The sequence below is a fragment of the Oreochromis aureus genome, linkage group 3, assembly GCF_013358895.1.
Source record: "Oreochromis aureus strain Israel breed Guangdong linkage group 3, ZZ_aureus, whole genome shotgun sequence".
NCBI classification, from domain to species: domain Eukaryota; kingdom Metazoa; phylum Chordata; class Actinopteri; order Cichliformes; family Cichlidae; genus Oreochromis; species Oreochromis aureus.
In genome coordinates this window covers 25,878,597-25,902,793 of record NC_052944.1, presented here as the reverse complement: position 1 = coordinate 25,902,793, position 24,197 = coordinate 25,878,597, and the positions used below count along the sequence as shown (strand labels likewise).

The 24,197-nt window shown below is 41.0% G+C and overlaps 2 protein-coding genes across 3 annotated transcripts in view; one reads left to right on the top strand and one right to left on the bottom strand.

Annotated features, from left to right (window-relative positions):
• Positions 1-24,197, top strand: part of LOC116311487 (basement membrane-specific heparan sulfate proteoglycan core protein-like) — a 681,374-nt gene that overhangs the window by 5,822 nt on the left and 651,355 nt on the right. The window contains exons 6-7 of the mRNA XM_039599749.1: positions 468-743; positions 1,794-1,837. Of these exons, the coding sequence (XP_039455683.1) occupies positions 468-743; positions 1,794-1,837 (320 nt within the window). The remainder of the gene's footprint in view (positions 1-467; positions 744-1,793; positions 1,838-24,197) is intronic.
• Positions 5,340-6,516, bottom strand: LOC120439058. Of its 2 annotated transcripts, XM_039609748.1 has the most exons (3): positions 6,476-6,516; positions 6,014-6,330; positions 5,340-5,803 (listed from the first exon to the last, which is right to left on the bottom strand). In XM_039609748.1, exons 1-3 carry the CDS (start codon positions 6,481-6,483, stop codon positions 5,448-5,450), a joined length of 681 nt encoding a protein of 226 aa, XP_039465682.1. In that variant the 5' UTR covers positions 6,484-6,516; the 3' UTR covers positions 5,340-5,447. The 2 variants fall into 2 exon arrangements, with proteins under 2 accessions (XP_039465682.1, XP_039465681.1); XM_039609747.1 differs by having other exon boundaries at positions 6,014-6,512.

Below are 24,197 nucleotides of genomic sequence, written 5' to 3'. Positions count from 1 at the left end.
AGAAACATGAACAGCTTTAACGTCACTCTGGGTTCTTGGCTAGCTTAGCGTTAGCATGCTGTCTGTGCAGGTGCTTTAAAGAGCCACAGTTGTGTTAACAGGTGATTATTTGAATGCAGTTGTTTCTGTCCTGCAGCAGTCTCCACTTTACCATCACTCTCATCCTTTGTGCAATAACAATAAAAGTAATGTCCACATCCATGCTGGAGACTGCGCCACCATTTTCCTCCTCCGACACAAACTGAAAGCGAGAGTTCATAAGTCGGATCGATAAGCAGGCAGACTAACAATTCCCAGGACTTGGACAACTGTAATCCGGTTCTCTACTCCCATCCCTACATGCAGGATTACTAATTACTGTTTGTGTTTGTAGATAAATTAATCAGTGAATGGTTAAAGTGTGATCAGTACTGTAGCAAGTTTATTCTTGATGATGTTTTAATGTTTTACTTATTTTGTTTCTTCAGCAGCAAGTAAACCCAGAGCCACACTGACAGCACAAAGTTCAGTCATACCAGCAGGGGGCAGTGTGACACTGAGCTGCTCTGTGGAGGGCTCTGCTGGCTGGAAGTTTGACTGGTTCAGACGTGATTCAGTCTCTTCTAAAGCTCAGCTCATGAGAGGAAATGAAGCAAACAGAGTTATTAGTGTCTCACAAGGAGGTCTGTACCACTGCAGAGGAGGGAGAGGAGATCCAGTTTACTACACAGAGGACAGCAGTGACGTCACAGTTACAGAAACTCGTGAGTTTAATTATTTTATTTCTACCAGACTAAGAGGTCATTATGTAATGTGTGCTAACAACTTTATCTAATAGCTGTGAGTTTATTAACCCTTAAATAAGTTTTCTGCTCATTAAGATTACTTGGAGAGGTGGGAAAATACAAACATTTATTCAACTTTGTTTTTGATTTAAGTCCAAAATGGTGAGATTAAGGACTCACCCTTACAGAGAATGTCTCCAAAAAACATCAACAAAACGATTCACACCTTTAAAAAATGTGTTTTAGCTACAAAAGTTCAAATTCCAAAGAAAAATGAGACCTTGCAGTGAAAAGTTTCAGATTTTGTTTTAATAACAAACAATAAAACAATTGTTTCTGTGTTACTGTGTTGATGTAAATACCAGCCGTACCTGCAGGTGTAAACATGAGACTGTGCTGTAACTATGTAAACACTGTATATGAGAGTTGTGTTGGATCTGATTGTTCAGCGTTCAGCATGGTGATGGCTGAGGGATAAAAGCTGTTCCTTAGTTTGTTAGTTCTTGTCTTTATGGCTCTGAAATGTCTGCCTGAAGGTAGACGTTCAAACAGTGCATGACCTGGGTGAGATGGATCCTGAAGGATTTTCTTCATGTTCCTGAGACTGCGGGAGCTGTGCAGTTCTTCAAGTGAGGGCAAAGGATGGCCGACTATCCTCTGGGTGACCTGTATAACCCTGTGGAGCTCTTTCCTCTGTGCTACTGTGCAGCTGTGCTATACAGTTCTTCATGTAGCACAGTATGCTATCAAAAACCAGCTACAGGTCAGGGTGTTTGAAAATATCTCAGTGCATCCTGATGAAGCAGTCCTGCCTCTGGCCTGGTTTTGACTCTTTGTGCTGTTTATAGCTATTTTGCAAAGTGGGATGTGGCCGTGATCAAAAACAGTTATCTGTGGTCAGACTTCCTGAGGTGTGGTTTAACCCTGTAGCCTGTTGGAGGCTGATTTTTTTCACATCACTCTCATGTTTTAAACAACAGAATTTTCATGTTTCTATTTGTCTCTAACTGGATATTTTCCTGTGAACAGTTCCCAGTAAGCCCACTGTGACCCTGCAGCCATCCTGGACTCAGATATACAGCGGTGAGACAGTCACTGTCAGATGTGAGATTCAGGGAGGTGAAGGAGCTCAGTGGACGTATGAATGGAGAGCAGCCAAGTTAAACACACCTCCAACATCCAATGAACACAGAATCATCAGAGCTACTGAGTCTGACAGTGGAGGATACAGCTGCCGGGGCAGAAGGGACTATTTCTTCTCAGAGTGGAGTGATATCATCACACTGACTGTGTCATGTAAGATCTTTCATCCAGAGTATCTAAATAAGGAAAAAGCACTTCTTCTTTCTTACAGCTTTATAACTGTCTTTCATGTTGGTCAGTAAAATGTTTAGTTTTTATTCCAACAACAAAAACCTGAACAGCAGCTTTTATTCACAGTGAAGAGAACAAAACATATGAGAGTAACTTCTCTGCTGTGCAGCTCTAATACATGAAAGATGAAATGCAGAACAAATGCTGAATCTGTCTCAGCTGCTCCACCACATCCACTAAGAAACATTAAATCCACTGATTGTTCCTCATGTGTGTTTTTAACTTAGAAATGCAGCAAATTAAATATGAAAGATTAGTGTTGTATTTGTGTGATAGTTGTACAGTTTGTTGTAGCTTCACCATTAAAGTTATGTGATATTTATTATTTCCATATTTCCACCAAGTTATTTCAACTGCTTTGATTCAGTCATTGACTTTTGTTCTTTTCTAAACTGAACTGCAGATAAACCAAAGGCCAAACTGAGAGCTGATAACACAGCTGTTCCAGTAGGGGGCAGTGTGACCCTGACCTGCTCCGTGAACCCATCATCATCATCTGGATGGAAATACTACTGGTACAGAGATGAGAAATCCTCTGAAGCCCTGACCACACAAGATGCAGTTTTCCACTCAAATGGACAAATCAGTGTCTCACAGGAAGGACTCTACAGGTGCAGAGGAGGAAGAGGAAACCCAGTTTACTACACAGAGGACAGCCAGTCAGTCAGGATTGGGAAAACTGGTCAGTTTAACATGAAGTCAGATAAATTCCTGATTAAGGAGGAAGATGAAGAACAAAAGGCATTAATATTTTTGACATTCATGTGTTTTTATTGTACTTTCTTGAACAGTAACAGCCTCAAACAGGCCTGTTGTGACTCTGTATCCAAACTGGTCTGAGATCTACAGAGGAGAGACGATCACTGTCAGATGTGAGATCCACGGAGGAGACACTGAGTGGGATTATGAGTGGGAAACAAACAGCATGATAAAAGCTCCAAATCAAAATGAATACAGGATTAGATCTGCTTCATCATCCAACAGTGGAAACTATCGCTGTAAGGGCAGAATGAAAAGTTCACAGCATCAAACAACAGAGTGGAGTGATTCAGTCACACTGACAGTTTCTGACAGTAAGTAGAGTCATAGTTCATTTAACCTGGAAATAGAAACAGTTTGTAAAATGTGTTTTATTAGTACATGTTGAGATATTTGACATGTTTAGATAGTCTCACTCTTAAAGTTCATCATAAATATTTGTGAGTCAACATTTTAGTGACATTGAATTCAGAGTTAAGAGACGAAACATTGAGAGAAAATCTTTGTTGAACAGATAAACCCCGTCCTGTCCTCACTGCGTCTCCATCATGGCTGAGTCCTGGAGCCTCAGTAACTCTGAACTGTGAGGTTGAACATCCGTCTGCAGGATGGAGCTTCTACTGGTATAAAGCTGTTCCTGATCTATCAGAGAAATCCTCCAGTTATGAGCTGCTACCTGATGGCAGTGGGACTGCACAGGACCCTACATCATTCATGGACAGACACACACAGCAGGATATGTGTGCAGAGCTGGAAGAGGAGACCCAGAGTATCACACTGATCACAGTCAACCAAAGTTTGTCTGGTCTGCAGGTCAGTTTGAGGAATTTTAATCTTCATGTTGATGATTTGAAAGTCTGTAAATGTGGCTGCATAACTAGCAGGACTCCTGTGAACCGCACAAAAGTCAGGACGTATATTTTCACTGTGATATTTTGAATCCTAACATCTGTGAGCTTTGTCTCTTCACTGCATGTTGTTTCCAGATGTTCATTCAGCAGCGTCTCTCACAGTGAGTCCTGACAGAGTGCAACACTTCACCTCTGACTCTGTCTCACTGACCTGTGAGGGAAACTTCACTGAGTGGAGAGTGAGGAAGTTCTCTGAGGACGGCCGACTGTACTCTGACTGTAGGAGAATGACTGGATCCACATGTAACATCAACACATCAAAGTCAGATACTGCAGTGTACTGGTGTGAGTCTGGATCAGGAGAGTTCAGCAGTGCAGTCAACATCACTGTACAGAGTATGTTATTATACATTTACTTCTTGGATTTTAATGATTTAAACATCACATGAACTTTTGTCCCAGCTTTGCTGTATGTGGAGTAATTTATGTGGGGAAAATAAAGCACATACAGCAGTTTTTAAATACACAAGATCAGATCTTCATGATAAAAAGCATTTGTACAATCTGTTCTTATTTTTGTTTGTCAGCTTTTTCTAAAAGTGTGCACCAGCTGATGTGACTGAAACAATTGTGTGTGATTGTGTCACAGATGATGGTAATGGTCCTATCCTGGTGAGTCCTGTTCATCCTGTGACTGAGGGAGCTTCTGTTAGTCTGAGCTGCAGTTTGAGAACACAAAAAATACTTTCCAATGTGTTTTTCTATCACAATGACAAACTTATTCAAAATGATACCCGAGGGGAGCTGAAGATCTCTGCAGTGTCAAAGTCTGATGAAGGTTTCTACAAGTGTCAGTACTCAGGAAGAGAGTCAGCACAGAGCTGGATGTCAGTTAAAGGTGAGCAGGATCAAAACATTTGATGCATTTTTGTAAATGAGTTTTATTTTAAGGCTTGAAGTTTCCTGGTTCTATTTTCTGAGACACTTTATGAAATTTTCATGAAATAATAAATATAATGAAAGTTATAATAATTAATGTAATTAATTAAGTAATAATTAATTATGATTATTTGTTATAGTAACTGTGTCAGGAGCTGACAGCTCTTCTTCTCCTGTGTGGTTGATTGTTGGACTGGTTTGTGGAGTCTCTCTCATTATTATTCTCCTGCTCTTGTTGTATCACTGCAGACAGTCCAAGTATAAGAGCCTCTTTTGTGTTATTATTATTATTAGTAGTAGAGATGGACCGATCCGATATTACGTATCGGCAGAGGTGGAAAGAGTACTCAAAATTTGTACTCAAGTACAAGTACTGTTACACTGGTTAAATTGTACTCAATTACAAGTAAAAGTACTGGTGTTAAAAAAATACTTGAGTAAAAGTACAAAGTACTCTTCTCAAAAACTACTCCGAGTACTAATTACTTTTTAACAGACTGATGTTTTATTCTGTCGTCAATAGCAGGCATTCAACTCGATTCACCAGTATAAATATTTATGTTCAAAGCACATTTTCTGATGAACAAGGTATAGAAAGGTAACTTGTTTTGTAAATAAATGTAGATATAAAAGAAGGAATTTTGTTTGTTAAAACAATGACAAAAATGTTTCTGAACATGCGTAAACCGTTTAAACTTTTCCCCATACACTGAACAACAGGCAGGTAAGTGTCTTAAACTCTTAGCATTTCTGTCACACTTTACTTTCTGAACCTTTTGTTCAGTTTCAGCAAGAGCTGGTTTTCTAAATTAACAGAGGCTATCCGACTTCGTTTGGCTGTGAAGAGTAAACCAGCACAGCTAAAAAGTCGTTCACACGCGGCAGAAGCAGGCAGAGCTGTGTTCAGTTTAAAAGAGAGGTTTTTGATGGCTGAGAAGGAGTGCAGCAGCTCCATAGTGTCTGTGGCACAAGCAAGATAACCATCAAGCTCAACTGCACTTTGCAGCCTTCTGGAGATTGGTCTGGAGAAGAATTCATCTTCATCAGATGACTCTCTTTGCTGATCCTCACTCTCATGCTCCATCGTTTCAAGATGTTGTTTGATGTATGTCAAGGCTGTAATTTCAAGTAGATAACACAGTTTTGTTATTTAAATTTCAGTGATTATTCCTGAACACAAATTTAAAATCGGCAAATTCTCAAAAAGGATTGTTTAGTATTCAGGACAGACCATCAATAACTTACAACATATTAGGTGAAATACTCACTTAAGCATGTGCTCAAATGTAAAAAATACACACAAAATGGGATCACATGAATCCTTACCAGCCTCTATTACATCTGCTCTGTCAGTCCAGGAAGTCTTGAACTTGGGTAAGAGGACTGCAGCTGCAGCCAACTCTGGATCCTCCATCATCGGTCCAAAACGCTTTTGAAGGCCATTTTGCAGGGCTCTGATGAGTGGCACGCATGTCTTGCTTGATGTCTCCAGCCTGCTATGTTTGGACAGTAGTTGTTGGATTACTGGCAGGAGCCATCCCATAAAGGAAGTGGACTCAGACTGAAGGATGTTTGAAGCTTTCACCAGTGGCTTCATGGTGGTACAGTACTCCCTAAGGAATGCAACTTCTGCAGGACTCAACCTGTAAGACACAACAACAAAACCCACCATGACTATAATAAGGATCTTCTGATTTAATATTAAGAGTCTGCTCACGTTTTTAACCATCCATTAAGGAAAATTCACAAAATTTGCAACCATATTGGTAGGTGTCCAATTTTACTCACATTTTCATCTTGAACTCCTCACAAATGCTCCTGATGGCATCTTCCCCTTCTCATCAATGATGCGTATTATCCTTTCAATGGCAAGGTAGGTTGAATTCCACCATGTTGCATTGGGACGAATGATCTGTAGCTCACACTTGTCCTCTACCACGTCATTAGCTAAATGAGACCGCCAGTTTTGTTCCAAATGGCCTGGCATTTTGCAAAGGTTGCACGGGAGAGCCTCTCGTAGGTGTCATTCATGCTCTGCTAGGGCAGCATCAGTTGTTGCCACAAGGTTTAGCAGGTGACATGCACATCGCTGATGAGGCGGGAGTTGATACTCCAAACCAGAGTCTTCATCAAGAATTGCACTTGCCTCATGGTAGTCAATATGGTCAGTCAGGTCAGTTTCTGGGTCTGCTTCATCTTCAGCTTCATCTGCATCATTTTGTGCCCCAAACATGTGGAAGGCCTTGACAAAGTTGGATCCACTATCAGTTGTGGTTCTTACAACTTTGCCTCTAATCTTGTATTGGCAATGGATATCATCAAGCGCACCAGCAAGCATGTCAAATGTGTGAGACCCTCTCAACCTTTTGCACGCTAGTGCTGCAGATCTTCTTTCCAGGGACTCTTCCTCTATCCAATGGCATGTGACTCCAAGGTAACTTTTCTGATAAGCTGACCAACAATCAGCAGTGGTAGCAACAAATTTGACTTTATCCAATGCTGCAACCAAAGTCATCTTCATGTGATCAGCAGCTTCACAGATTCTGGCACGGACAGTGGGTCTGGAGATGACTTTGGCTTGAGGTTGTAATGTGGTAACTAATTCTTTGAAAGACGGCTGTTCTACCACTGCAAATGGCTGTAGACTCTTACATATGAAATTGATGACAAGCTTGTCAACAGTTGCTTGTGGAACATGTTTGTTTGCAGCTCTCAACATCAGGTCTGGTAACTTGGCTTGTGTATTTGCTGAGAGCTTGTTGGTGTGGCTGTGGTCTTTCGCTGACGAGATGTTGATGCCACAGTGATATTGTACCGCTCAATCTTCGATGGATGTTTTCTCTGTAGAGATAAATATTATCATACGTCAGATTCATACATTACTTCATAACATCACTGTGATTAACACTAAAGGAAAACACATTTTTAAAACATCATTCAACTAGACTTGAGCTAATCTTTGACTGTTTAGCATAGAATAAAAGAGTGATGAATTTAGGTCAAATTTTGCAGATATATTGCTGTATTTATTCACAAGTGTAAACCAATTTTGAACGATTATTGCAAAAAACATGTATTTCTGTATACATTCTAAGTTCTGTAATCTGTATACTATCTGTAAAAAGAGTATCGACCAATGTATCAGTATCTAAATATTTAACTCCTTTTTATCAGTATCACCCTAAAGTTTTCAGTATCAGTCAGGTCCTAAAAATACTAAGAGAGCAAAATATGTGTATATAGCAAATCTAATTTAAGAAAAGGGATCACATACACAAAAATGCTGCCCATACAGCTAACAAATAAAAACAATCCACATTATGTTCTTTAAAAAAATATATATCATATTGGGAAACGTATAACCCTACTGATTAAGAGCCATGTCACTATGATAGACCTATATCAGGCCAATGATACTGATCAACTTATCCATCAATCGGGCTCTGGTACATGTCAGCTGAGAGCTGGAAGATTAATTCCAGTTTTGTTTTTTTAAATATAGGCGAGCTGATTGTAGGCCTGTGAGTTTTAAATGACTGCAGATTTAATTTATTGTAATGACGGTGGTTGTCCAAATAATAAGCTAAAACATTCCTACCAATTGTAGCTCAATTATGCATGCACACACACACACACACGGACGTTAGCTAGCTCCGTCTTATTTTAATATCAGGCTAACCAATGGCGGTGACAATATCTTAGCCAAACTAATAACCTTAACACACATGAAAAATAAGAAAGCAATATCGTACACGTATAGCTGTAAAACCTCTTACCTCAATGTGTTTTTTTAGATTAGACGCTGAAGTCTTGTAAGCTGAAATGACTGTAGAGGTCAAACAAAGTTTGCACTGCATCTGGACGCTGTCTCCTTTTCTCCCTCTGTACATGAAAAATTCCTCCAGGTACGGCCACGGGCACTCGTCCTCCGTCTTATCTACGTCGTTTTCATGGTTGACAGTGTTGTCTTCTGTCTCCATTTTGGCTTCTTTGTCTCCAAATCTTCCGTCTATAAAGTAGTTTATACTCCACCATTTAGCACCTCTAGACACCTGTGTCTGCTGCTGCAGCGGAGTTTATTCTTTGCTTAAATTGGCGCGGTCGCGATTGCACGGCCTTATTGGCTGCAAAAATGCAGACGAAAGGTTTGAATATTAATTCAAATTGTGGGCATACTCAGTAGCGACTTTTGATTTTATAAGTAGCGAAGTAGATTACATGGTGTAAGTTGTACTCAAGTATGAGTAAAATTACACACTAGAAAAATTACTCATAAAAGTACAAGTACCCAAAAAATCTACTTAATTACAGTAACGTGAGTATTTGTAATTCGTTACTTCCACCCCTGCGTATCGGTATCGGTCCGATACTGACCTAAATTACTGGATCGGATATCGGCGAGAAATAAAAAATGTAATCCGATCCATTAAATATCAAAAAAACACCTCACAAAACTTGCGACACGGCCTAACTCGGCTCATAACCGTAGCACGTCGGAGCAGTATGCATCACGTGATTGAGCGGCTGTGTGTATTTGTAGCCTCACTACCAAACCAGCATTTCATCTCCAGGAAGTTATCCCAGAGAGAAGTAAAGCAAGTGTGTAAGTTCATCTCTGAATGTTTGTAAAGCGTTCCAGCGTTAAGCTTAACAACCGATATATGGAGCAACTGCCTCTCTCTCCCTCACCTTCCTGCTCCTACTTCAATCGTAAAACTGCTTAATGATCAGCTGATCGGCTTTTCTGTCGCGAGTCCGTCTCTCTTCTTTGTTTATCGCCCACTTTGCACCAGAAAGAGGAAACCAGCGGCTGAACAACAGCTGCACGTTTAAGCTTGATAAGCTGTTGTTAGAATTTATTTAATATTACTTTCTACACCAGGATCCTTTTCTACGTAGCTGACGGCTGGTAACTGTGCAGGGGCGGATCTAGCAAAGTTTAGCCAGGGGGGCCGATAGGGCATGAACAGGGAAAAGGGGGCACAAAGACATACTTTTCTTTCTTATTCTCATTTAAAATGTCTAGCTTTTAATAAACAAGTATCTGAATCTTACACCCAAAGTTTTAATCTGATGTAAATGTATAGAAGTCCATTACTGTATATAGTAACTGTTAAGTCTAATATACCCTAGTAAGCTTTAGTACTTTTTCCTTTGGGAAGGTACGATCTGTGCAGTCTGCAATTCTGTAGAAGAAAGATGTTGAATCTATTTAATTATTCTTGAAAAATAATTTATTTCTGTGCATTTTTTTTCACACTGCATCAAATTAAAGTTGATTACATCGATTAAGCATCATGAGGTGGAGGGTGGGGGGTGGTTCCCTATTTTTTTTTGCTGGGAGTTTGCAACCCTATTAGTTAGGTTGCTTAATATTTCTGCTAAGTACTCTTTAAAATACCAGAATAGGAAGGATGGAGTAGGTTTAAGTTTATTAGATTGATCAGTGTTGCTGAACTATGAAATATTTTGGGTGCAGTGTATTTTTTACATACAGGTATAACAGAATAGCTTTAGTGTTGTTGTTTACTTAAACTTGAGTATGAACTTATACAAAATGCAGCAAGATATTAAAAAAACAGTTTTATTGATTAAAAAACACACTATATCGGATTCATATCGGTATCGGCAGATATCCAAATTTATGATATCGGTATCGGTATCGGACATAAAAAAGTGGTATCGTGCCATCTCTAATTAGTAGTAGTAGTAGTCATAGTACTAGTAGTAGTAGTATTGACATTTCATTGAGTATCTGTCACGGTTAGTAACCTAAAACACAACTTTATCACAGAACTTGGAAAGTAATCCAAATAAAACAAAAACAAAAACTAAGAAACCAAATTTCTACCAATCTTAGGAAAACAAACTATGATGAAGGATGTGACAGTAAAGGAAGATTGAGGCAGTCTATAAAACACAGGATAATGAGATGATGGGAAACAGGTGGGAACACGGTGATAACTAATGCCCCTTTTCCATTAGTACCTACTTGGATCAACTCACAACTATTCAAATCGTATTGACTGGATTTCTATTACAATCAAGTACCAACTAATGTGCGTGGTCGTCCTCATAGCAACGTGGTTGAGCATCCTATGATGTAATTAGTATGCGTCACACGCTACAACAAAGGTGGACGTTGAGGCGATGATATACCTGCTGCTCCGTCTGTGAATTTTCGTCTGACTCTGGGACCATGATGTTGCTTTTGTAGCTGTTTTCCTCATTGCTGGGTTTCAAAAATGGTTTTGATTTTCATCAATGAAATACTCTCATAAGTCATCAAGTGATACCACTGACCAGCCAATCAGTGTGATGCAGGCTGATGACGTCACATTTTGGGATTGCCTTGGATGGCTTGGAACTCCGGCTGAGTAAATACTGAAAAAGTACCTGGTAACAGGAACTATGACCTGATGGAAAACCCTGAAAACCATGGCGAGCCGACCTGAGTAGTTACTAATGGAAAAGAGTTTAACAGAATGACTTGGGTGGATGTAAAACTAGACACAAGATACAGACGAGAACAGAGACCAAAATAAAACAGGAAATGACTGACACTGAGACCTGGACTAAGACACACGAGCTTGAAGCAGACAGTAGACAAAACATGGAGACCAGAGAGAAAGAACAGAGTGAGAATACACAAGGGGATAAACAACCTCTCATTAAATAAATAAATAAATAAATAACCAGAATGTAACCATAACATCATACGAGAATGCCAGAATGTCAACAATACAAAATACAGAACTATGAAACCAAGAATTATCAATAATAGAAAACCAGAGAAACCAAAACATCAAAACCCGGGTCAACCATTCAGGGACCTTGAAGGAAGTACAGGCAGGAAGTTACCTGCTACACATTGTTGCCTGTTGCACCTCCAACAGTGACATCATGGTAGCTGAAGGATCATCAGCTGAGAGCCACCCTTCATTGATGCTTTGCTCCATTAATCCTGGAACATCTTGTGGTGGTGGAACAATGGGGGGAGGTCTCCCTACTGTCCCTGCAGCTGACACTAGGACGCTTGTCTTCCCACATCTGGTCTTTCCAGATCTCCATAATGTCTTAGATTCAGTTTGTGCTCAGCAGTTTTTATGAAAATCCAGTTGGACAAACATCCAAATAACCAACTGACTACATGCACAAAAGTATTGTTTTATATCAGAACAACACAAACAGTAACACCATGATGGGTTCATGGTCTGAAAATATCTGATAGTCCTGGTGTTGATTTAAACACAACTAATGAACCTCCGTAAAAGGTTTTTCTGTTTTTGCATTTATCTTTGAAAAATGTGTCATGTTGGTTTTCATGTGTGAGCCACTGAAACACTGGTGCAGTATATTATGTGAAAAGCACAGAGCAGCTAGAGATGAAACAGACTTTGAATTTAAGGAAACTGGCACCATGTCATTGGTTTACAGTTGTGTAACTAAAATATGAACATTTCAGGTGCAGATAAACCCCCAGATGTCATTTACTCTAATATTGAATTGGAAAACTTTGTTAATAAGCGTGAGTACACAAAACATATACAATGTAGAAGAAAAGCCTGGAAAGTTTTTGAAATGTTTAAAAATGTGTTAATACTTTTTCTTTTGTGGATTCGATCATCTTAACAGGGAAGCATCATAAACCAGAGCAGAGTGCTGTTTACACTAATGTGAAGACGGGAGCTGCAGGTACAGTCACAACAGTCTCATTCAGTGTTTGTACTTGAATGTGTCATCACATCATTATATTGCAGGTAATTATAGGTCAACATGGAGTTTAGTTATTCACTTACTAATCAGTGTTTCAGCTTTACTGAATCACAGCATCCACAGATTCTGACCCAGACCTCAATCACAAAACACACACATGCAAAGCTGAAGTGTCACAGACAACAAATGATTTCACTTGGATTTCTTTCACTGTAGTTGTAAAAAGTTTAAATCTCAAATGTATCCAACATCTTTGTATCATATCTGTGCTGAACAAATGTGTCCTGAGCTCTGACGTCTCTTTTAGAGGACAGTCTGATGTATGCTGAGGTCAAACAGCCCAAAAAAGGAAAAGCCAAGAAAAACAAAGGTGAGCAAAGTCTGCCATCATCTCCACTGAATATTGTTCAACATGTTTATCTGCTCTTAAAATGTCAATCTGTTTATTTTACAGTTTATATTTAGGTATTCACAAGTATTCATTACATGGTTAATAAAATCTATCTTACTCTTTGCATTAGTGGAGACATCAAGTTTCCTCCTGGTTAATGATATTATTGTTTTCAATGATCTTCTCTTCATTCACAGGAAAATCAAGTCCTGCAGCTGATGCAGCAGTTTATTCTGAAGTCACATCAGGAAGCTCTCTCAGTAATTCTGCTGCCATGCAGGCTGATTTATTCTTCACATTATTAAATGTCTTCAGCTCATAATATCTTTACATGTTGGAAATCACTTTGTCTTTTTGTGCTTGTCTTACAGGTCAGTGAGGAGAGCTGTAGCAGCAAAGCCAAGAAGAAGCTTTTTATGAAGCCACTCTTGCTCCTCTGCTCCCCAAATATCAGACATGCTCAGCTTTATGTACAGTTACAATATTAAATCATAATATCATATAGTTAGTACTCTCTTATAGCATAAATCATATTCCTATTTGAAATCTATGCTCTATATAGTCAGCAGTTTTTTTATATTCATTCTTAAAGCTTTTTTATATAAAACTTAACTGAATGTTTCCTGTTTCAACATCAGTGAGAACAAAGTGTGAAATATGTGATCTTTAGTAGCTGATAGCTTGAGTTAAAGTCAGCAGTGTTACATTAGGAAGTACTAGTACAGGCACCAACGCATACTTTTACTGTATTTGTTCAAAAATCTACATTATATAAAAGTCATCTGATCAGTATTGTACGGATTTGAATGTAAGTATTTCTTGTTTTCTTTTCTTTTTTGTTTTCTTTTGTTTTTTTGTTTGTTTGTTTGTTTGTTTTTTGCTTTATTTTAAACATTTTTATTCATTTCATGCATTTATTCTTATTTATTTCTGTCAGTGCGCCCCAGGGTGGCTGTGGCTACAACGTAGCTTGCCATCACCAGTTTGTGAATGTGTGTGTGAATGGATGACTGGATGTGTAAAGCGCTTTGGGGTCCTTAGGGACTAGTAAAGTGCTATACAAATACAGGCCATTTACCATTTATAGTTAGAAGTATGTCCCCACCAAATGAACTAAATGAATAAATAACATTCAAACTGATGGTGTGTCATTTACCTGTACCTGTCCCATTGCGTTTAACATAAAATAAAGAAGTCAACAGTTTTTTTTGTAAGTTTCTCCACATGGTGCAAGATAGCGTAGCAGATAGCGTAGCAAGCTACAGAATTAGAAGGTCTGATTTATGTTTATAAATCAAATGAATCCATAAAGAGACACATGTATGGGCAGAACTTTGTGCCATTAGAAACTGAATTTGAAGAAGTTAAATATGAATTTGAAATACTCAGATTGAATCTGAATTGCTCAAATTGAATAAAAGCTTCTAAAACTGAATTTGAATTAGCCTAATTTGAAATCCAGTGTATTGGTTTGAAAATGATCATCACTAAATTGAAACTGAATTTTTATATTTTTAAAATTAATTAATTTAATTTGAAATTGTATTCCATCCTAAATTTTGCTCTTGAATGCTTTCAGTTTCACGTCTCACCATTCAATTTCAGTTCTACAATTCAGTTTTTGGAGTCATACATCCGGGTCCCAACGAGAAATGTCTTTACATGCACAGACATAATGAAGCCTTTGAACATGTTAAGTTAATAGGTGTTGAAAATAACAAGGCCTGATAAACCACTTCTAGAGGAAGCATCTACAGCTGCAGAGGAAGCATCTGAAACACTCATAAATGAAACTTAATATATGAATGAAGAACACCCAGCAGCTCCTCGTCTCCACCATGAAGAACATACAAATGGGCACAGTAGAAAACGTTTTTACTGAGTTTCATTTGAAATATGTGAAACCACTGAGAGCAGTGCAGTATTTATTCGTCATAATAAAGCTTTTCACTCCGGGGTGGACTGAGAAATTCATTCAGGTCAGGAACTTGTCTCCACCCTCGGTCACTTAGACTAACCATGTTATCTACAACTGTCACCATATCAGGCTTTCACTTTTTTAAAAATAAATCACTTTAATGATTTATATTTTATATTCTGTACTGAAAAAGATTGTACTATTAGTGTTAAAGGTAAAGAGAAGAGTGAAGGAAGTTGGAAGAAGATGGCAGCACTGCATGTACAAGGATGTCAGCTACTGATAAACCCCGAAGAAGAAGAATTCAGGGGTCCAAATTCGGGGGCTGCATCCTTCGGAGGCCACATTTGTAGGCCGATTACGTTACAGCGACGTTACACTCCAAATTCGAAGACTCCTCCAAATGCGTCCTTCATTTCCCCAGATTTGAAGGATGAGTCGGGTGTATCCTTTGTGGCCCAACCTATCCCAGAATTCATAGTGCAGCCAAGCCAATTCCAGTTTCCAACAATAGTGGCAGCTAGTTAGTTTTAATATTACTCTTTCTGGGTCACAAAATAAACTTTTAAGATATTTTCAGGCGAGAATGTAGCTCAAATATCTTCAAATATCTGCTCGGTTTATCAAGACATCACATATTGGCAAAAGCGCTCCGACAATATGGCCGAGTTTATTATTAAACTTTACTGAGACAATCTGCAAATTTCATTAAAGTTTAATAAACTATCATCTTCTCTTTATTTTTAGTTAGCACATATCTTAAACACTTGAAGCTGTAAGCTAATGATAGTTATATAAGAGCAGATGCATGCTGGTGCAATAAGCTGTACATTTTACGTCCAATGGATGCACGATCTGATTAGTCGACTATCAAGATAATCGTTTGTGGCAGCCCTAGTCTGAAGAAAGCAAGAATTGTGTATATTTTTTGATGGGTGTATTTTAAACCTGTAGAGTAGTACAGGCTACAGTGGTGTGACTGTTTGAAAAGTAATATCACACAAAACTGGAAACATGATGACAGAGAACAACTTCTTTGTTCTTCTGAGCGGTCTGTCGTCCTTACACGTCTGTAACAAACTGTCTATTCTGCTTTTTGCCTTTTTATCAGAGGAAACTGAAACCTCTCATGATTCCTGGCTGTGCCTGTGGGTTGAGCCACAAATCTTCTGTTCAGCAGGTTTTATGTTTTCAGCAAACTTCACACAGCAGAGAGGAAACAAGGAATTCAAAGAGCACAGTGGGAATTTCATAAGCAGCTGTTTTCCTGATTGTTGATTTGTGATTTGCTCATTTAGTCCTTCTGTGTTCAGCTTCTTTGCTACCTGATGTGTTACTACAATATTTTAAGTTATTTATTGCAAGTATTTATTATCAAAAATACATCAAGTCATTGTTTAAGGACGTTTTGTGTAGTACTTTAGTACAAAATATAATCACTGGGTTGTGTTTGGAGTTGGTTGCCAACAGAGGGAGTAATTTTTTATGACTTCATCTGCTTGGCTGGATGTTAAATATTTTAAGATAAAAGTTGAAGACTTTGACTTCAGAGTCTATTATTTGCCATGGCATGTTGCAATAAATAAAACAATAAAACTGTGTCTATAAAAAACAAAGTGTGATGAGTCTTAGAAGTGAAAGAGGATGAATTATTTCTTCTGAGCAGCCTTCAGTGCTGTTGTCACTTGGTGGAAATAATTTTAGTATCACACTCTGTGTTAGTTAGTACACTTTTGTAGCATATGTATTTTGCTTGTATGCTTTTATTTTGAAAAGTATTTTTGTTACTTCCTAACCTCATCCTCCCAACGAAGGCAGTGAGGTAAACTTAAACTTAGAGCAAAGAGCACATAAAGGAAGCCGTGGCAGGAGGCTGTGGAGCTGTTTCTTTGGAACCAGTGTCAGACCTGGAGGAGGAGCCAGACCCAGTAACAGGTGATTTACAACTGATAGACGACAGAGTATATCTTTACCATATTATTGTGATTTATTTTAAGGCCGTTGTCACCATATGCATAGTATACTCTTGCACTGCTAGTTTGCTCTGTGTGATTTTATTTTTCATTGCCTGGCTTGTTTTTATTGTTTTATTTGGGAAGAGTTCATCTTTTAGTTGGCTTTAAAATACAGGATTTTACTGTAAATAAATAGAATTTTATTAACTACTGCTCTGTATGCCTTTACTGTCGTCCCTTTAAGCTGCTTTAGTCTTCTGTATCTCTTTTTACACCCACATGTGTGTAAATGACTGTTGGTGGTTACTTTCTATCCTCCCAGAGGCTTTTTTTTTTTATCCACTGAAAGGCCTCGTGGTTTGTGACCACCTAGAAAAGAGGAAATGCAGCCTGTGGTTTCAGCCTGAAGTCTTCTGTGTTACAGATGTGCTGTTTTATGTTATCAGCTCATAGCAGAGAATTAACAGGGAATTCAAAGGTCACAGTGGGAATTTCACTTTGTTCTCTGTGTGCAGACACATCTTTATATGTGCTCCCTGTACCTGAATAACAGTAATAATTATCATTGGTACATTTAAGTATGATGACAGTGTGTGACAACAGATTAAAAATGGTGTCACTGCAGTGATGACACATGCTAAACTACAGGAAAAAACCTGACGTGCTGTGAAACCATGAAAATAAATTTCTCACACTGCCTTCATACAGCTGCCTTCAACTGTCACCACAAAACAGGCGTTTCAAAACGTTTGCACTTGGTTTTTGGTATTTTTAAGTTCCACATCTTAAAGTATCACATCTACCCTGTGAATGTTAATAGGTACTGTTAATAAGTTCACTACATCACCGACCTCACTCCTATTAATGGAGCCCCCTCATCCCCAGACTGAATCCTCTATGGAAGGCTTTTCAATCAGATCTTTGAAGTATTCCTTCTACTGCTTACAATATCCTCAGTTGACATCAGCAGTGCTCCAGATGCACTATAAACTTTTTACTCTCCTACCACACCTGAGTTTTAGTTTCAGCTGCTGCCAGGGTTGCACTGTGCTTGGCCTGAATGTACCTGTCAGCCTCCTCTGAGGTCCCACAAGCTAATAAAGCCTGAGAGTTTGACGTCTTCAACCTGATGGCTGTCTTTACCTCTTAAGTCTAACATCTGGAATACCACCACGACAGGCGCCAACAACCTTGCAGCAGCAGCTCTGTGCAGCTGCCTCACTAATGGAGAAGAAGAACACGATGCAGTCAGGTCCCCAGCCTCCTTCAGAATCCTGATCCAACTCACCACCAGGTGGCGATCATCTCAGCTTCTTGAACATAGGGCTGCAGATCTGATCATACGATTACAAAAGTGATCAACCTTCGATCTAGGGTGTCCTGGTGACATGCGCTCCTCAGGTTCAAAGTTGGTGTTCATTATGGTCAAACTGTGATTAGCACATTAGTCTAATAACAAAACATCAAACAGGTTCAGCTGATGCAGAAGGTGAGATGATTCTCACATTATGGACATGTGGCAAAAAGCAAAAACTGGTCTGGTGCTGATTTTTGCTGGCAGCTGTTTCACCTGTTTAGCTCTGGGGCAGTGATGCATCAGCTTAAATGTATTCTTGAAGTTAACCCACCGTGTGTCATTACACAAGGGAGGCACTTAAAGCTCAAGTCGAGCGAGGTGGACCAGAGAATAGGGCTGTATCTACACCTGACTTGCTTCTAGGCATTTCTCACAGTGAACTAGCAACCAAAAAACTGACTTCCTCATCTAAGTACTTAAAAAAAAACAAAAAAAAAACAATATTTATTTATTTATTTTTGTTTTGCTTTATTTTCTTTCTGATACAGCTTACTGTGGTTGTGCCAAGCAGATTTCATCACAAGGTTTTGAAGACATCCAACAATCAGAGCATTTGGGGGTTCATAAGGCTTACAAGTGTGTCAGTCTTTACATTCAAGGATTTCATGGCTCTTTGAAACAGGGAAAGGAGTAAAAACTTTCCTGTTCCACCTGTGCTGATGGCAGAGACTGCAGAAATTCAGTCATCTGCTGCTCTGTGAGTTCCACCTGTTGACATTGTTGTGGAAATTTCAATTACCAAAGCCTGCAGACGGGATGAGTTGTAACAACACCTTTATTTCAGCTATCTCATGCATGAGGAGGGACGTCAGTCAGGGGGCACTGAAAGTCGTCTCTGACAATGAACAATTCAAGTTCCTTTTATACACAGTCGCAGAACAAAAGGCTTTTACAGTTGCAGTTCACACCTTGGCTCTAAACAGAAAGACCCTCTATCACTTGTGTGAATCTCCCCACTCTGGGGTCAAGTCTTCCTGTGTGAGCTTCCGTCTCCTGGCTGCCGCCTCCTTGAGACATTCACCAGTTTCTCACCGTCTGTTTTCCGGGCGTGAATGAGGTGTGAACCAGACGTACTAAACTAAGTAACATGAAAGCATTTCATCAAGACAATACATTAAAGAGAAATCCCACAACCCATACTAAACTAAGTGACATGAAAGCATTTCACCAAGACAATACATTAAAAGACAATACACTAAAGAGAAATCCCACAACAGTTCCCACCCTCTTGATTGCATCTCAATCACTAGTAACAAGGTTTCTCTTCCTAACATTCTGTTAATTACATCAGCAATATTGCACACTCAAAAAGGTTTCACAATATGCATCATTCTTACAGTGTCAGGAAAATAATTTCACTCATCCCAATCATCCTCGCTCTGGCTATTATCACTGTAATCTTCAGCCTGCAATAGGGGAAGCTGCAATTTGGGAGACTCGCCTTCTCTTGTCAGTGCCACTGTGATTAATCTACTCACTAGGGTGCGGAGGCATGGGATCAGACAACAGCCGCAGCATGTGAGAATGGCAATAAAAGTGGCTATGGACATTAACAACGACATCACTATGGCCTTATACTTCCCAAACTGTTTGTTGAACCACCCGTCTAAGGGGTTAGTAATGCCGAGTCCTCTGTCATTTGAGATGACAGTGTTCGCAAACCTTCCAAGGCTCTGGTTACAGTGCCATCTGGGGCTGTGTTGTTTGGAATGAAGGTGCAACACAGAGGACCTACCATAGTGCAGACCCCCCCTTTTTCAGCCAAGAGCATGTCCAGAGCCATTCGATTCTGCCAGGCCATCAAGGATGCGGCAGCCAGCTGTTCGGATAGGCCCGCCACTGCATCCCGTGTCAGATTGGCCAGTCGTTGGACATTGTAATGTACATAGTTGATTCTGTCTACATTCTTATTCGAGTTACCCATAAGAAGATGGACTCAAACCCCCTGCAACCTGGTTGGCCAATTTAAACTCATCAGGGACACCTCTGGGGACACCTATAGCATCTATATAAGTTGGGGAGTTTTAGTCAAATCAAAATCTTCCGTTGTGGTCCCACGGGCCCTTCTTACATGGGCCTCTGCAGAGGCATGGGACCCTGCTAACACTATAGGAGTGCCAACCTCACAATGGTGCAGGTTCCTGACCAGCTGCTGGGCAGAGTGTCTCTTAACACCTTGTCACCGCACCACCAGAACAGATCGGCTCGAGCCACATTAATGCTGCTCATATTCTCCCATTTTGTGACATTTATTATTTTAGCACACCATGAACTTTCAGAAGCTCCCACAGGGGTGGCATTTACCCTAGTTAGGCACGTATAATTTCCGGCCTTTGGGGAGAACACAGGGGGTGGCACTTTCCCTTACCACTGGGAAAGGAGTACTCAATACAGCGCAATCATGGTCCACCCTCTCCCTCATGTGGAGTTGAAGCATGCAATCAAAGCCTGGCCTGTCCTCCCAAAACAATAAAGGGCAGGCACAGTGAACAGTGTGGGGCGGGCTGCAGAGCAGGCCACACAGTCTGTCATGTTGTTTACCCGGCTGTGTATGTTATCCAGTCAAGCCAAGTATTTTTGTCTATGTAACCCGTCTCTACTTGCACAACATTCTCTGGGAGGTGATGTTCAGATAATTTACAAAAGGGTCCGCCAGTGGTCTGAACATTTGCTTGGCTATGGTGGCGGTGACCTCTGTTGCATTAGCAGGGGTCATACTGTGGTTTGGTCTTACCTTTATTATGCCCATTGTGTCTGCACCGGCCTGGTCCACTCCTATGATTAAATAAAAGGAGTCTTCTTTGGAGTCGTGACATTGTCCTGGGAAATTTGGTCTCCTGGAAAATGGGTTCCAATTCAGATTCTTAATTGTTAGCAGTAATGGGTTCAGGCGGTACCAGTCGCCAATTGGGCTCTAACAAAGGAAAAACTGTTCTTACTTTTATCTTACCCTCTGTTGATTTTACCTGTTCTCCCCAGTACCCGGCCTGGAATGCCACCACACAAAACTCCAACTTGGACACCACTTCTGGTGTCCCGGAACGCCATGTCCAAATATGCACAAATAAACATCATAACCTCTCCAGCTCTCATTATAGCCTTTACAGTCTATCACATTGCACAGATCAAAGCTGAAGGTCTGGGTAGTCGCATACGTATAGTGTAGCTCAATGTATCCACCATACTCAGTAAGGCATTTGTCTCTCATGTCGTGGGCTGCTCCTTCTGTTGCCCGAGCCTCCCTGGATGTTGACATGGTGCTCGGCTGCTGATCTCTCCAGAGGCTCCACCAGAGGGCAACAATCAGCCCACTGAAGAGCATCAGAGCTACCCCAATGATGAGGTGTTTCCTGGCTTGTCGCATTGTTGCAGGTAGAGGGTAGACTGCCTACTACCTGAATGAGGTGCGGGGATTATTCTGCCCCGTTTGTCTTTTCTGGTTGCTCCTCCGTTCTGGGTGGTTCTTCTCCAAACAGCTTACAGTGGCTGGCGTGGATCCAAGTAACTCGTTCTCCAACCTTTACCGCTGTTTGTGTGGTCAATAGGACTTGGAAAGGGCCCAGCCACCGCTTCGCCTTCCAGTGTCTCCTCCTGAAATCCTTCACTAGCACCCAGTTTCCTGGTTTGAATGGGTGCAGGGGTCCTTCTGCTGGCCTGGGCAGGGCTGCTTTCACTGCTCGGTGTACCTGAGAGAGAGTCCTGGAGAGATTTTGACAGTACACAATCATTTCGCTGTTGCACAACTCTGTGGACATGCCAGTCCATTTGGGGGTTCTGCTCCCACTCTGGCAGGTCGTCCATACAACACCTCATAAGGGCTGAGGTGTGCTGGAGGTCTTGTTCACAAGCGCATGCATACATTAGCACGAGGGGGAAGTGCTTTTGGCCACGTGAGGCCAGTTTCTTCACAGCACTTTACCAGCTTGGACTTTAAGGAGCTGTTCATTCTCTCCACAGCACCTCCAGATTGTGGGTGATATGCACAGTGTGTTTGCAATTTGAAACCTAGTTGCTTGCTGATCTCCTTCAATGCCTGGTTCACAAAGTGAGTACCATTATCACTTGTGATTTTTCCCGGGATACCCCATCTGGGAATGATTTCTGACAGGAGGGCTTTTGCTACTGCACTGCTGTCTGCACTTTTAGTGGGGAATGCTTCTACCCACTTAGAGAACATGTCCACTACTACTAGACAATACTTCTTCCCTCGGCTGGTGTCAATTCAATGAAATCCATCATTAGATGGTCAAAAGGCATGTCTGGTGGGGATGTGCTGCAGTGTTTACCTGTACTGGGCGTCCCACATTGTTGGTCGCACAAATGAGACACCTTTTACAATACCTCTCAGCTGCTGTGGAAAACCCTTTGGTGAACCATAGCGATGTTACTGCTTGTAGCATCCCCCCTTTGGACGCATGGTCTAACCCATGTGTCCATTTTAGAAACCAGGGAAGAAGTGTTTAGGTAGACATGGGCGGCCGTCAGGAGATCGCCAGACGGATTCGACCAGTGTGCAGCCATGTCTGCGCCAGAGAGTTTTCTCTGGCTGGGAGGCAAATGACTGTACAGCAGGAAGATCAGCGAGGTTAGGTGTGGACAGTGGTGCCAAGACAAGTTGGAAGGGTAGGCCTCCTTCAGCTGCTGCTTTGGCTGCTGCATCGGCGGCGTCATTTCCTTGGGAGACAGAATCAGTTTTACCTGTATGTGCTGCACACTTCACTACAGCAATGCGAGCAGGCAGGAGGATGGCATCCAGCAGTGCTGCTACCTGGTTAGCGTTGAGGATGGGCTTCCCATCAGATTTCAGGAACTTTCTGTGCCTCCACAAGGCGCCAAAATCATGCACCACACCCGAACGCGTGGCGGGAGTCAGTGTAGATGGTGGCTGACTTACTCTTTGCAAGTTTACAGGCTTCTGTGAGCGCCACAAGTTCTGCAGTCTGTGCTGAGAAGTGTCTGGGCAATGAGCCTGAAACGAGAGTGGCATGATCAGAACACACAGCAAAACCCACCCGGTTAGTTCCACATGAATCACGGGAAGAGGAGCCATCTACATATAGCACTATGTCAGAGTTCTCGATGGGAACATCTAACAAGTCAAGCCGAGGTGTACAAGTTTCACTCAATACAGCAGTGCAGCTGTGTGGCTCACCATCCTCTGGCGTGGGAAGAAGAGTGGCTGGGTTAAGTGTTGTGCATCGCTTCACTGTGATGTTGGGCATGTCAAGCAGTATGGAAGAGTACCTGAGCCAGCGAGCTGCAGAAAGGTGTGAAGTTTTCTGCTCCAGCAAAATGAGAGAAACTGCATGGGGTACCTGCACTGTCAGAGGAGAGTACCCTACAATGTCACGTGAGGCGAGCACGGCCTTCTCACACGCAGCTACTGCTCGTGAGACATCCAGGCAGTCCTGCAGCTACTGGGTCAAGCTTGGAAGAGTAATAACCCACGGGCGAAGTGAATCACCATGCTGCTGTAAAAGAACAGAAGACATGAAACCATTCTTTTCATCCACCATTTGTGTATATGGTTTGGATGGGTCTGGAAGCGCTAAAAGCGGGCTGCTGTTTGCAGCAGCTTTTTCAAGGAAATGAAGGCAGCTTCAGCCTCTGGTGTCCAAGAAATGCGATCATTAGCTGACAGGCTTGTACCATGTATGAGTGCAGTAAGTGGAGCTTCCACAGAGGAGTAGTGTGGAATGAAATTGCGGCAGTATGATGTGGTTCCTAGGAATGACATCATCTGTTTTTTTGTGAGAGGTTTTGGAATGGTCATCACAGCTTCCACCCTCTTGGAGGAAATCTGATGAGAGTTGTAAGAAATCACATGCCCTAAGAATGTGACTTGCTCTTTACAAAACTGTAGTTTTGACTTACTAGCCTTGTGGCCCTTGTGATGCAAATGTGTCAGTAAAGTGAGAGAATCTGTCAGACACTGCTGTTGTGTGGGTGCACACAGTAGCAGATCATCGACATATTGAAGTAACACTGTGCCTTGGGAGAGGAGCAAGTCTGACAGAGAGTCTCTTAAGGCGGCATTGTAGATTGTGGGGGATTCACAGTAGCCTTGACACAACCGAGTGAATGTGTAAGCCTTTCCCTGGAACTCAAAAGCAAACCAGAACTGGCTATCTGGGTGAACTGGAACAGAGAAGAATGCATTAGTCAGGTCAGCA

Excerpts from the sequence above, each read along its gene's own strand:
- LOC120439058 (XM_039609747.1), bottom strand. The coding sequence starts at position 6,416 with ATGGTTAAAAACGTGAGCAGACTCTTAATATTAAATCAGAAGATCCTT. Across the intron at positions 5,804-6,013 it reads AGCAGATGTAATAGAGGCTG|CCTTGACATACATCAAACAA; the intron begins GTAAGGATTCAT and ends TTGAAATTACAG.